A 13,473-nucleotide genomic window follows, 5' to 3' on the forward strand; every position below is an offset into this window, starting at 1 on the left:
AGAATGTTGTGTGAGTAGAGAAGCAAGTTTTTGTTTAACCATCATCTCTGTTTCTCATTAAAACTGCCCCTCATTCTTCTCATCTCAGTAACTGTTTCTTTCATTTTCCTGAATCTGTAAAGTAGAAAGGGTGTGGACACCCAGATTCCTTGACCCTTGATATTCTAGGACTGAACTCCTGTCTCCCCCAGAAGGTTGGAGGTGAGGGGAATGTTCACTTAGTTAAGTTTCTAAGGAGAGTATGCTGACAACATCTCCAGGGTGCTTTCTGGAAACTGCAAGAAGCTCTGAGTTTCTGTCACTTGATTGGTTCCAGCTCCATTGTCCCTCCCCCTTGTCCTTCAATAAAGCATTTGCAGAAGCCCTTCCAGCCTACATTCTCAACAAGAAGCCAGGAACCAGCCAGAGCAAAGGGATCTCAGCTGGTGGTAAGGTGGGGGCCTGACAATTTAAAAATTATTACTTGAACATCTCCTATGTGGCAGATGCCTCCTAAACTCTAGAGCTGGGCTATCCAACATAACATCCACTTGCCACATATGGTCATTGACCTGAGATGTGCTGCAAGCATAAAATGCATTTAGTATTTTCAAAGACTTAGCAGGATAAAAGAACGTAAAATATCTCATTGATAATCTTACATTGGTTACATGTTCAAATAATATTCTTTTTGATATGTTAGGTTAAATAAAATATGTTATTAAAATTCATTAATATATTATTAAAATAATTTCTGTTACTTTGTAAAAGGAATTGTAAGTCACATATGTGTAACTCACATATGCGGCTTGCACTGATGGCTCCAATTTATGTGTTTATTGGACAGCATTACTCTAGGGATGTAGCACTGAAAGGACTTGGTAGTCTTGTGGAGCTTACATACTGGTGTGGAGGGTGTTAAGAATAGAAAATAAATGAATGGATAAACAAACAAGAAAAGTATCTGGTGAGATCGGCTGTGCCTGGGGTAGCTGCTTTGCATTGTGGGTCAGGCAGGACCTCTCTGAGGATGAAATATCTAAGCTGAGATATGAATATTCAGAAAGAGCCAGATATGGGAAGCCTGAAAGGAAAAGCATTACAGGTAGAAGGAAAAGAGGATGCAAAGGCCCTGAGATGGCAGTGAGCTTGGCGTGTTCAAGGAATCGAAGGAATTCAGTGCGGATCGAGCACAGTGTGTGAGATGAGAGCGGATGTGTGAGGTGTGAGGGACAGACTGGGCAGATCCAGGAGTGCTTGGTAAGCTTGAATTAGGAGTGTGGAAGCCACTGGAGGGTGGTGAGCAGAGTAATGTCATAATCTGATTTGTGTTTTTGAAACATCATTTGGTTTCTGTCCGAAAGGATTGGGAGGGGGGCAGCATCAGGAGCAGGAACAAGCTATTTGCAAGGTTACTGCAAATATGCAGGTCAGATGAGGCCATGGACAAGGGAGGTGGTGATGCACATGACAGATAGAATCAACAGACTTGGACTGGACTGGGTTGTGAGGGAAAGGGAAATCATGGGTGAGTTTTAGATTTGGAGTTTTAACAACTGTGTATTTAAGCTCCAAATACATACAGACACAGGGAGAGAGGCAGACGTGGGAGGATGGAACAATTAAGAGTTTGGTTTGGGCAACGTTAGGTTTGGGGTGTCTCTGGGATTCCCATGGGGCGATGTCAAGAAGTCAGTTGGTTATACCAGGCTAGAGCTCTGGAGAGAAGCCTGGGCTGATGGTTTAGATCAGAAGTCATCAGTAAGATGTTACAAGCCATGAGACTGTATAGAGGATGGAGGGGGGCAGTTAAATTTGGAGGCAAAAATCTAGTAAACTGGACTGAAAAGAGGTGGCCAAGTGAGCTATAAAGGCAAGCAAAAGTGTGTTGTCCGTACATTTTATTATCTCAAGGCATAAGAAAAATGTGTCTTAAGAAGAAGGAAGGGGTCAGATGGGTCCTATGTCACTGAGATATCAGGACAAGAACTGGAGTCAGCATAGAAGCCATGAGCATCCTTAAGGAGAGCACATTCCTGGAGTGCTGAGGATCAAAGTCAACTTGGAGTGTCTTTAGGAGAAAAATGTGAGGTGAGGAAGGGGAGACACTCCCTTGAAAAGTTTGGCAGAAAGAATTCTCTTGAAGAAATAGGGCTGAAGCTGGAACGGAATATGGGTCAAGGATGGTTTCTTTTTGAAAGTAGGGGATATGATCACGTTTATGTGACAGTGAGAATGATCTAGTGGAAAGAAAATCTTGGGAGGGTTTTGGCAGAAAAGAAAAGGGATGATGCAGGAGGAAAATTCCTGGGAAGGTGAGAGAGAGAGGGACCCAGAGCAAATATAGGGTGGAGGGTAGCCTTTGGAATGGACAAGAACTCTATTCCCTGCAACAGGTGCAGACAGATTGCAGGATTTGGGTGAGAGAAGGCTGAAAAGTGCACAACTAATTTTTACCGTTTTCTCATTAAAATATGAGGTAAAGGCATCAGCTGAGAGTCGGGTTGTGGGAAGGGGTGAGGAAGTCCATGGAGAAAGCAGAACTGAAACCATTATTTCAAAGCATGGAAATGCTAATATGCTAGAGAAGAGGAGTCAGCTAACAAACAAGTGCGGAGTTTCCATCTCAAATCTGTGGTCATAAATCCAGAACACCCCTTAATAATTGTGACATTGGGCCACCCACTTCCCCGGCCAGAGTTATGGTTTCCTCTTGTAATACACGATGATGATACTTATGCAAAAGCAAGGATGTTGTAATTAGAGATGATGAAATGTACAGTGACTGGTACATATTAGGGGCTCACCAAATAGCAGCCACCATAGTCCAGCCGACTATTACCTGTGGTCATAGATTCTCTCCCACCCTGCAATGAGGCTGGTCCCATAAATTTACAACTTTACCTCACTGGCCTTTCCCCAGCTGTCATTGCACAACCATCCTTCTTTGTTGTATCAACATTTTTAAAGGAACAATTTAGAGATTATTGAGAACATCGTATCTTCTGAGTGCTTTGTAGGGTGTTAATGGGTGGGTAGAGTGAACCAGACTCTCTTGAGGAAATATGCGGTGGGAGAGACTTAAAAGCACAATACTGGTGGAATCAGTCTGGTTGAACTCAAATTCTGGCTCTACCCCTTCCTCACCGGGGGCCTTAAACAATTAATGTAACCAGTTGAAGTCTTAATTTCCTCTTCTGTACAATGGTTATGCTAATTATATCTAATATTATTGTACATTTACAATGCCACAGAGTATGCTCGATGCTTTATAAATATTAACACATGCAATCCTCAGGAACCCTAGGAGATGAGTCATGATGAGGGTGGAAAGAGAAGCTCTTGGCATATGGAAAAGATTCATGAGCAGTACCACTACTGTTATGAGCATTGTTCTTGACATGAACTTGAGCTTCCACAATGTCTGGCCCAGGGTTGAGCCCCAGGACATAGCATACAGTCAGGTGTGGATGTAGAGTTCTCATTTGTTGAAGACTCACTCAGTCCTGCCTAAAAGATTTCCATATCTGTTCTCACTAATCCTCACCTGAAAACCAGTCTTCATCACAAAATCACCCCCAGTCTGCAGTGGAAGAAACTGAAGTTTGCAGAGATGTTCACTGACCAAGAACTCATTTGGCAGGTGTCAGAGATGAGATGAGAATACAGACTGACCAAACTCCAGAGCCCAGCACTCCTTACACTGTAACAGGCACTCTCAACTGGGGGTGATTTTCCCCCAGGGGATGTTTGACAATGTCTGTAGACACTTTTGATTGTCACAACTGGCGGGAGGGGGTGCTACCGGCATCTGGTAGATAGAGACCAGGGATGTTGCTAAACATCCTACAATGTAAGGGGCAGTCCCCACAACAAAGAATGATGGAGCCCCAAATGTCAATGGTGCCGAGGTTGAGAAACCCTGCACTCCATCAAGCGACGTCCCATAGACGACTTGGGAGGAAGTGTCTGGTAAAGGCAAGAAGCAAAAAAAGGAAGGGAGAAAGGTAAGGAGGGAGGGAGGAAAATCAACATCCTGGGAGATGTCATCTCCAGGTAATCTTGGGGGAACCCCTTGAAAAGGCAGCACTTTAGAGAGGCAAAGACAGTGGCTCTGTAATTGGTGAAATCTGGTTTTCAAAGTTTGCTGCCTCCACTGACTGGCTGGGCATGATGTTGAACAAACTACTGAAACCCCGGGGCCATGGTTTCCCCTTGATGAAAGATGGATGATAATGGATATCCTGCAATATTATTACAAGTACTAAACGTGAACAGGTGCTCAGTAACTGCTATGTCTCTTAAGGAGGCAGAATAGCCTAGTGTAAGATGATTCTCAAATTTTTGAGGCCATAGAAAATCACCCTAGCTATTATGCAAAGAGATCCTAGGGTGGGGTTCATGAGTGTGCATTTTAACAGCCACCCTAGATGTTTTTGAGATAGCTACCACACCGCAGCGTGAGGAAATTTGGCCAGGTGGCATGGACATGGGGGTCACACAGACGTCTGGGTTGAATTTGGAGGCAATAGTTACAGATGTGACCTGGTCCAAAGGCAGACACTACAATCTTTTGGATTCTCATTCTTAAGAGCAAGGAAATCTATCACAGAGCTCCCAGGATATTTTCCCATGGTGTTATTGTCCAGGATTTAGTCATGTGCCCCCTGCTAAAACAAGCCCTTGCAAAGCAAAGGGGATTCCAGTTACTAGTGAGACTAATGAGGATTTGCCTCCAAAGATGGAGCAAGGGACATCTTCCCTGAAGGGTGAGTTACTAAACCAAATTGTGGTTTGGTTAGCAGAGAAGAACGGGGGAATGGATATCGGGTGGGCAACCAGCAATGTTGTTCACAACCAGCAATGCACAGTTGTGTCATGGAGAAAAGACTTGGAAGTCAGATCAAGCTGGATTGAAGTCCTTCCTCTGCCAGTTACTACTTAAGTGACCTCCGGCAGGTTTCATAACTGCTCTGAACAATATAACTAGAAATAAAAACTAGAAATAACAAACATTATAGACTTGTTATGTAGATCAAACTAGATCCCTATATACTGCAATTAACACAATGCATGGTCTCTAATAAGAACCCCACAAATATTATTAACAAAACTTATTACTCTCATACTCTTTATCCCACAGAATGCTAAAGATGTGCAATGGGTGAGAATTCTTTGCATCCCAAATAGAGGAGAGGTCCATAAGAAGCAGAGACAATGAAAAACAGAGGGTTGAACGCAGAGATAGGGCCCCCTTCACCGACTTCCTCCCTTCACCGAGTCCACAGGACATAACATATTACTACATATTACCAGTAACTGTTCAAGATCCTCTTCACCTTTAAACTCAAACCAAACTCTAAAACTTTAACTTAAAGACTAACCAAACAATAGGTCAAGGGTCCTCACAGAGGGGAGGGACAGGAGCTGGGAGTCTGGGAGAGCCTGGAACTGAAGGAGGCTGCACGCTTGCCAGCATCTGTGCATTGAGTCATGGGTGGAAGAAGATGTGAACCTACTGACTCTGAGTCTAGTGCTTCCCTCACTCTGCTGAAGCTGCCTCTCATCAATTTCTGTTGTCTATACACCTTCAGTTCAGTATTCTGCTGGTGGACAGGATTTTTGTAATCCTCTTGGTTAAGTAATCAGCCTGATAGGCTGAAGGCATATTAATAATTATGTGAAATGGAGAACTATCCTTTCCCTAAGGAACAGCCAAGGGAGTGCCAATTTTATAGTAGGACTGGCTGCAGGGTCAGTAGAGTGGGCATTCTGGTTGGAGTGGGAGGTTGAATGGAAGCCAATGCTGGCCATGAATAGGGATGCTGTAAGAGGGTTCCACAGCTGAGAAATGGTCATTGTTGACATGTTTCAGGTGTGGGCAAGATGGAAACCAACTTCTCCTTCCCTCTGAATGGATCTCATGAGATGTTCTATGATCCTCCTGGCTACACCGTTGTGCTGATCATCTCATTGGTGATACTTGGGATCACCTTTGTCCTCGGCATCCTGGGCAATGGGCTTGTGATCTGGGTGGCTGGATTCCGGATGCCACGCACAGTCACTACACTCTGTTACCTGAATCTGGCCATAGCCGACTTCTCTTTCACTGCTACTGTCCCATTCCTCTTTGTCTCAATGGTGATGAGAGAGCAATGGCCTTTTGGCTGGTTCCTATGCAAGCTAGTTAACATCGTGGTGGACATCAACCTGTTTGGAAGTGTCTTCTTAATTGCTTTCATTGCCCTAGACCGCTGTATTTGTGTCCTGCATCCAATCTGGGCCCAGAACCACCGCACTGTAGGTCTGGCTACAAAAGTGATCATTGCACCCTGGATTCTTGCTCTAGTCCTTACCTTGCAAGTTTTAATCTTTGTGACCACAATAAAGGATCCCACAGGGAATACATACTGTACTTTCAACTTTAGATCCTGGGGTAGCACCACTGATGAGAGGATCAAGGTGGCCATCACTGTGTTGACGGCCAGAGGGATCATCCGGTTTATCATTGGCTTCAGTATGCCAATGTCTATCGTTGCTATCTGCTATGGGCTCATTGCTGCCAGGATGCATAAAAAAAACATGATTAAATCCAGCCGTACCTTACGGGTCCTCACTGCTGTTGTGGCTTCCTTCTTTCTCTGTTGGTTCCCCTTTCAACTGATGGCCCTTCTGGACACAATCTGGATCAAGGAGATACTTTTTGAAGGGAAGTACGAAATCGTTACTGTCCTGCTTATCCCAACAAGCTCCCTGGCCTTCTTCAACAGCTGCCTCAACCCAATACTCTATGTCTTCGTGGGTCAAGACTTCCGAAAGAGACTGATCCACTCCCTGCCTGCAAGTCTGGAGAGGGCCCTGAGCGAGGACTCAGCCCAGACTAGTGACACAACAACCAAATCTGCTTCACTTTCTGCAGAGGTCGAGTTAGAGGCAATGTGAGGAGGGCTGGGGGACATTTTTGAGCTCTGCCTGCTCCTACTTTGCTCCCAGTTCCAGTTTCATCTTATCTTGGGTCGTCCTGAGCCACTCATCATGAAAAATACTTTGGTGCCCCCTTATTGGGGGCAGAAGGACATAAGGGTACCATTGGTGTCATTTTTGGTTTTTGGACCTCAGCTTAAACCCTGGGGTAAGTGGAGGTGGGAAAAGAGAACAAGAGAAAGAGTGATGGGGAATTTGTGAAGCTTAGATGGGAGAATCTATCAAGAGGAAAACTTTATTATTTCACCATTAAGTAAGATGTTTGCTGTAGGGTTTTTTTAAAGCTATTTTGCATCAGACTCCAGAAGTTTTCTATTCCTACTTTATTAAGAGTTTTCTTCTTTTTTAAATTATGAATGGCTATTGGACTGTATCTAATGCATTTTCTGCATATATTAAGATGATCATATTATCTTTATCCTTTACATCATCATAAGCTACTCTGATTAATTTTTTAATGTTAAACTATCCTGCATTCCTAGAATAAATCACACTTGGTCATGATGTAGTTTACATGTTTATAATTAATCTCACTAGATTGTTTAGAATTTCCACATTTATTTTTATGTAAAGATGTGTCTGTTATTTTACTTTCCTCTAATGTCCTTGTCAGGTTTTACATCAAACTTATAATGGCCTCCTAAAAAGAGTTGGGAAGGGACTCCTCTGATTCTATTCTCTGGAGTTATATCTTTTATAAATGTTTAGAGAAATTGGCCACTGAAGCCAATGGAGTCTTAGGTTTTCTTTCTGGGAAGGCTTTTAATGACAGTTTCAATTTCTTTAATAGTTATTGGACTATTCAGATTTTCTATTTCCTCTTCTGTCAGTTTTGGTAAATGTGACTTTCAAGGAATTTAGCCATTTCACCCAAACTGTCACACTTACTGGCATAAAATACTATAGTAACTGTGGACAGCGTGTGGTATGGTTTCCTTCACGTAATGACAATGTAAGCTGAGGGCAGGGATTTTGGTCTGCATTGTTCGCTGATGGACCTCCATAACTTATGTGTAAATAGTGCCTGATATGTGATAGAGTCTCAAGAAATAGTTATTGAATTAATGAATCAATAAACAATAGTATCACCCAGGTGTCACGTGAGAACCTTCAATGTCTGGTTAAAATTATCTCTGACCCTCGTATCATGCCTTGGGCCACGTCTGGTGAACTCTCACCCCTGTGCCCACAACTTTTACAAATTCCTATGTGGTTTACATTTTTATAAACACCTGTGGTTTTGAGTTTCTGCTGCAAGTAAAGTACTCTGGCTAACTGTTGCCTGATGACTTTGCTTTGAAATAAATCAGTCCTAAATAGCACTCAGCTTTTTTCCTTGTTTTCTGCAAATAATCACTCACAAATTGTCCTTCATGTCTAACCATTTTCCTGATGCACTGGCAAAAGAAAGAACTCAAAATAAATATTCGTCTTGTTTTCAAAAGTCCTTAATCCACACCACTACTTTACTCAGTCATCCTTCTCCCTTTCCCTCGTGTTATCTCTAAAGTTTTTGCAATTCCAGTGCAGTGCAGTTTACTCATTTCATTTACATTCTTGACTCTTAGAAATGCTTTTCAGTTCCCAAGAAATAATACTCTTTAATGCACAACTAAGGTGTGGCCATAGAAAATAAGGAACAAGTAAGAAATGCAGGAGGGCAAAGCCAGGTACCGTGAAGGATGGTGCACATCCTGTAGACAGAGAACCAGTGCTTCCAACTGGCTAATTAAGAAACTTCCTCCACTGCCAGGGCAGGCAATTCTTGCTATTCCTGCCCACTGGCCTTGGTTAATTGCAATAGAATATTGCTGGCTACATCCTTTTCTTTTCTTCAGTGAGAGTTTTCATTGTGGATGCCCTGTTCCCATTGCACCATTGTATATTGGGTCTCTGGGAGCTGAGGATTCTTTTAAGTTTATGGAATGCTTACCACAAAGAAACATTTCTAGACCTGAGTGAGTCAAAAACTCCAAAATAAAACTTTGGGGCTGTCAACATTGGGAAGGATGGGATGACTTCTCTTTGGGGAGAAGAGTATACAGGGATGCTGAGTAGAGAAAGGGGTAGGATGTGGGAGAGACTGTCAGCTTCCTATACAATGTTCATCCCCCGTCTTCATTAACAGAAGTGGGTGGAAACTCATCCACCTAAAACAATACTTTTCTCAGCCATCCTTCCAGCTAGATGTGAGTAAATTCTGCGCAATAAGATGCGATGTTTGTATCACATCAGTACATGAAGAGCTTCCTCATTCTTTTTAATACTTGCATTATATTCCATTGGGTGGATATAAGCAAGTTTATTTAATGAGTCACATAATAATGAACATTTAAATTGTTTCTAATCTTGTGCTGTTACCAAGAATGCATAACTGTGCACACACATGTCCCTTTGTGTGTGTGTGGGTTTATCTGGAGGGTAAAGGAAAAGATGACATAATTTAGTTGACTTCCCTGCTCTTATCTGTTGCTAGTGTTATAAGGCCCATTGCTAATCTCTCTTAGGAAGACAACTTTTCTTGGTGTATATATAGAAGGCTGATTAGGCTGAGGAAAGATCAATCCAATTAAGAAATTACTCTAAGTTTGTTTGGGTGTAATAGGTGCATTGGGGCTATTGTTTTTAAAATCCTTATCTGTTAGAGATGCAGACAGAAGCAATTTATGATAGAATGTTTGAAACTTGTCTAAAACGTTCCAGAGTAGAAAAAAGAAAGGGGAAGAAAAATGCCAAATGATTGGAAAAAATATTTATAATTAGTGAAGCTGGTGATTCATTATACTATCTTCATTGCTTTCGTGTATATTTGAAATTCCTGTTAAGACTTTTTTTTAAGACTCTCTTATACCCAGCAACCCCACATACCCTCCACTATAAGTATTCATGTTAAACAGCATACGTGTTCACGAATGTTCATTGCAGAATTATTCATGGTAGGCCAAAACTGTAAAGAACCCCAAAATTCATCAATAATACAATGAACAAATGGTAGGGTATTCAGAGAGTAAATTATTATTCAGCAATAAACTTTAAAAAAAATGCATCTCCATAGATGAATCTCAGATACCATGTTGAGAAAATAAAAGAAGAGATAGAGTATGTACAACATGATTCCGTTTACATTAAAAATAATTTTGATTAACAAAATTAAACTACAGCTTAGGGATACATAACTATGTGGTAAAAGTATAAAGGAAAGTGATGAATTGATTACCATAAGAGTCAAGACAGTAGTTACAGTTAGAAGGAGGGAGAGAAGATGTTGGAAAGAGGAAAGAGTATGCTGTGACTGGTGGTTTCTGGAATGCTGACAGTGATCTATGTCTTGACTTGCTGGGGGTACACGGGTGTTTCTTTAATAAAAATGTATTAATCTTCATGTTTATCTTTTATTCATTTTTTCCCCCTTAGGTCTGTTATAGTCCACATTTTAAAAGTTAAAACAAAATATCCATCAAATTCAGGTCCCTTTTCCTTTATACCAGGAAAGATTCATCACTTCTGTATTTAGGCTGCTTGAAGTAGGGTGACCCATTCATACAGGCACTGCAATTCTCTAAATCTGGACTTAATCTATTAGATTATAAATCTGCTTATGAAAACTAACTCACTGGAAATGGAGCTCCACCTTGTGGTTTCCACAGCACACAGCAGGGAAAGGGAAGTTGCTTCATCCTCAGCTCTAGGACCTCACTGGGAGAGAACCCCTAGGAGCTTGGTTATTTTCTGTGAGTGCCCCCAAAGTGAATGTCTAAGTGCATCTGAACAACAAACTTTGCTTTTTAAATCCAGGAAGTCCCCTTCATTCCAGAATGTACATTCAGAGCTGGGAGGGTCTATAGGTCTCTCCTATATCTATCCCCTCTGGCAGTTCCCACTGCCACTAGATAAAAGAAAATCTGTGTAAATGTTTCAGAATCTTGGGACAGTGTGGATTGTTCAACTGGGTTTTTTTCCTTACATTCCCATCTCACGCCTCTCCCAGCTCCAAAGACCATCTAGGTAACTGTTTCCTAAATGGTGATCTACAACTGATATTTCATCAGAATCACCTGGGGAGTTTTTTAAATACAGGTTCGGTCACTGCAGCACCAAGACATCTGATTAATAAAGTCTGGTGCAGAATCAGGAATCTGTATTTATTCACAAAGCTCCCTGGTATTTGTGATGTGCAGATTCCTCTGATTATTAACACTTGAATAAATGCTGTCTTTACAAGAGAACAGAATGAGAACTAACATTAGATCTTGGAAACACAGACATATCTTTATAGTCCCCACCCAAGAACAAATGCTCTTCTTCCTTATGGGACTGGTGAGGCAGCCAGTGGGAGGGCACTTCTGTGAACAGAAGTGCAGTTAGCAAAGTAAATCTTGACAGAAAGGGTGTTGTCCCCAACATATTGTTGAAGGTCCTCTGGAGCTGCTCTGGTCTTGAAGTGGCAGATGTGGACAAGGTAAGCTGTCAAGATTCTGTTCTTCTGAAAGGAGAGGTTCTCAGAACAGTTAACAGAATTACTAATTAATCAGAAAGATGTCTTCCCCACCCTTTCCACCTCCAAATTCTCTGCCTCCATAATCTTGTGAGCCAATACCTTATAATAAATCACACATACATGCCCACCTCCATTGGTTCTGTTTCTCTGGAGAACCCTAATATATTAAAGAAGTACTGTTAATTTTGTTGGGTACAATGGTATCATGGCTATAGTCTTTTTAAATCCTTATCTGTTACAGATACATATTAAATATTTAAGAGGGAAATGATATGACACATGATATTTGATTAGAAATATTCCTGGGGAGAAAAGGAAAGAAAGGCAATCAATGAGAGATCAACAAAATGTTTTAAACTTTTGAAGCTTTCTACTCTTGCATACGTTTCTATTTTCTATTTTAAAGTCTTTTTAAAATCACTCTATGACCCAACAAATCCACTCCTAGATACACACCCTACCAAAAAATGTGTGCTTATGAACACTAAGATATATAACACGTGAGAAAAAGCCACAGTGGTACAGAGCATGCCCTAGATGATAAAATATTTATATATTTGACAATAGCGCCAAACTGGAAACAAACCAAATGTCCATCCAAAGTAGGATAAGCAACTGCAGTATATTTCTTTTTTTTTTTTTTAAAGATTTTATTTATTTATTTTTCCCCCAAAGCCCCAGTAGATAGTTGTCTGTCATAGCTGCACATCCTTCTAGTTGCTGTATGCGGGACGTGGCCTCAGCATGGCCGGAGAAGCGGTGCGTCAGTGCACGCCCAGGATCCGAACCCGGGCCGCCAGCAGCAGAGCGCACGCACTTAACCGCTAAGCCACGGGGCCGGCCCTGCAGTATATTTCTAAAATAAATTATTATACAGCAATAAAAGTGATTGAACTAGCTACACAACATGGATGAATCTTAAGGTCATCAAGTTAAATGAGAAAGTCATGTATATCAGAATACACATGTTATATTCCATTTACATGAAGTTTCCTAAAAGGGAAAATTAAACTATACTCCTTAGGTGTGCAGAATTAGGTATCAAAGGTATTTTTAGAAAGCAAGGAATTCATCACATAAATGCCAAGAGAGTGATCACAGCTCAAGGGGGAGAGCAGATTTGATCTGTAAAGTATCTGAAAAGTACACCTGGTTGGCTGGCAGGCTTCTGAGGTTCTAGTAAGTGTCTATTTCTTGATTTGTGTGAGGGCACACAGGTATCTGTTTTACAGAATGGGTTAAGCTGTACATTTAAGTTTTATGCAATTTTCTGTATATATGTTGTTTCACAATGAAAGGGTTATTATTATTTTTTTAAATCAACCTATCTTGTGTAACCTGCTCTTTATACTAAAGAAACCTCATGACTCCTTGAGCCCAGACTGCCTGAAGTAGGGCAGCCCAGTCCTATTGGAGCTGTGGTTTCTCACACTGGGCTTCCTGGGGAGAAATCTGAGGGATCAAACAACAGCAGAATAAAACATCTATGGTTTGACCTGATGCTGATGCCACTCAGGTTTTCTTTACTTGTCCTGAGGATGAATGAAAACTCAAGTTAGAACACAATTTCCACCTCGTGATTGCTCAGAGTTGACCCACAATGAAGGAAGCTGAAGTTTTGCTAAATCTCACTTCTTCATCCTTACTAGGAGATCCCCTTAGGAGAACTTGCTTACTTCCCGATCAGCTTCTCTAGTGGGTTTTCTGGGGCCCCCTGAATGAAGAACCTTCCAAGAAATCCAGGATATCCTCATCCACCCAGAATGTAATTTCCAGAGACTGGCCCTCACCTCATCCCTCTGTTACAAGACAGAAGAAAATAGGTTATAAATGTTTGGCAATCTTGGGACACTCTTTTTGTTCAACTGTGTCCCCTCTCATTCCCACCTCCCTCTCCCACCTCCAAATACCATCTGTGGCAGTGTGTCCGTAAAGTTTACCTCTAGTGTGGCCACAACAGAATCACGTAGGGAGGGGTTTAAAAATACGGACTAAACTACATATTCTGAAAA

The 13,473-nt window shown here is 41.6% G+C and overlaps 1 protein-coding gene across 2 annotated transcripts; it reads left to right on the forward strand.

The window, feature by feature from the left end:
* Positions 1-381: 381 nt before the first annotated feature.
* On the forward strand, positions 382-8,084 carry FPR2 (formyl peptide receptor 2). 2 transcript variants are annotated; one of them, XM_087421215.1, is made up of 2 exons: positions 382-433; positions 5,855-8,084. In XM_087421215.1, the coding sequence occupies exon 2, from the start codon at positions 5,866-5,868 to the stop codon at positions 6,919-6,921; it is 1,056 nt and encodes a 351-aa protein (XP_087277341.1). In that variant the 5' UTR covers positions 382-433; positions 5,855-5,865; the 3' UTR covers positions 6,922-8,084. The 2 variants fall into 2 exon arrangements, with proteins under 2 accessions (XP_087277341.1, XP_087277342.1); XM_087421216.1 differs by having other exon boundaries at positions 388-428.
* The last annotated feature ends 5,389 nt before the right edge of the window (positions 8,085-13,473 follow it).

The sequence above is a fragment of the Ceratotherium simum genome, chromosome 33, assembly GCF_057802395.1.
Source record: "Ceratotherium simum simum isolate JZ-2026a chromosome 33, ASM5780239v1, whole genome shotgun sequence".
NCBI classification, from domain to species: Eukaryota; Metazoa; Chordata; class Mammalia; order Perissodactyla; family Rhinocerotidae; genus Ceratotherium; species Ceratotherium simum.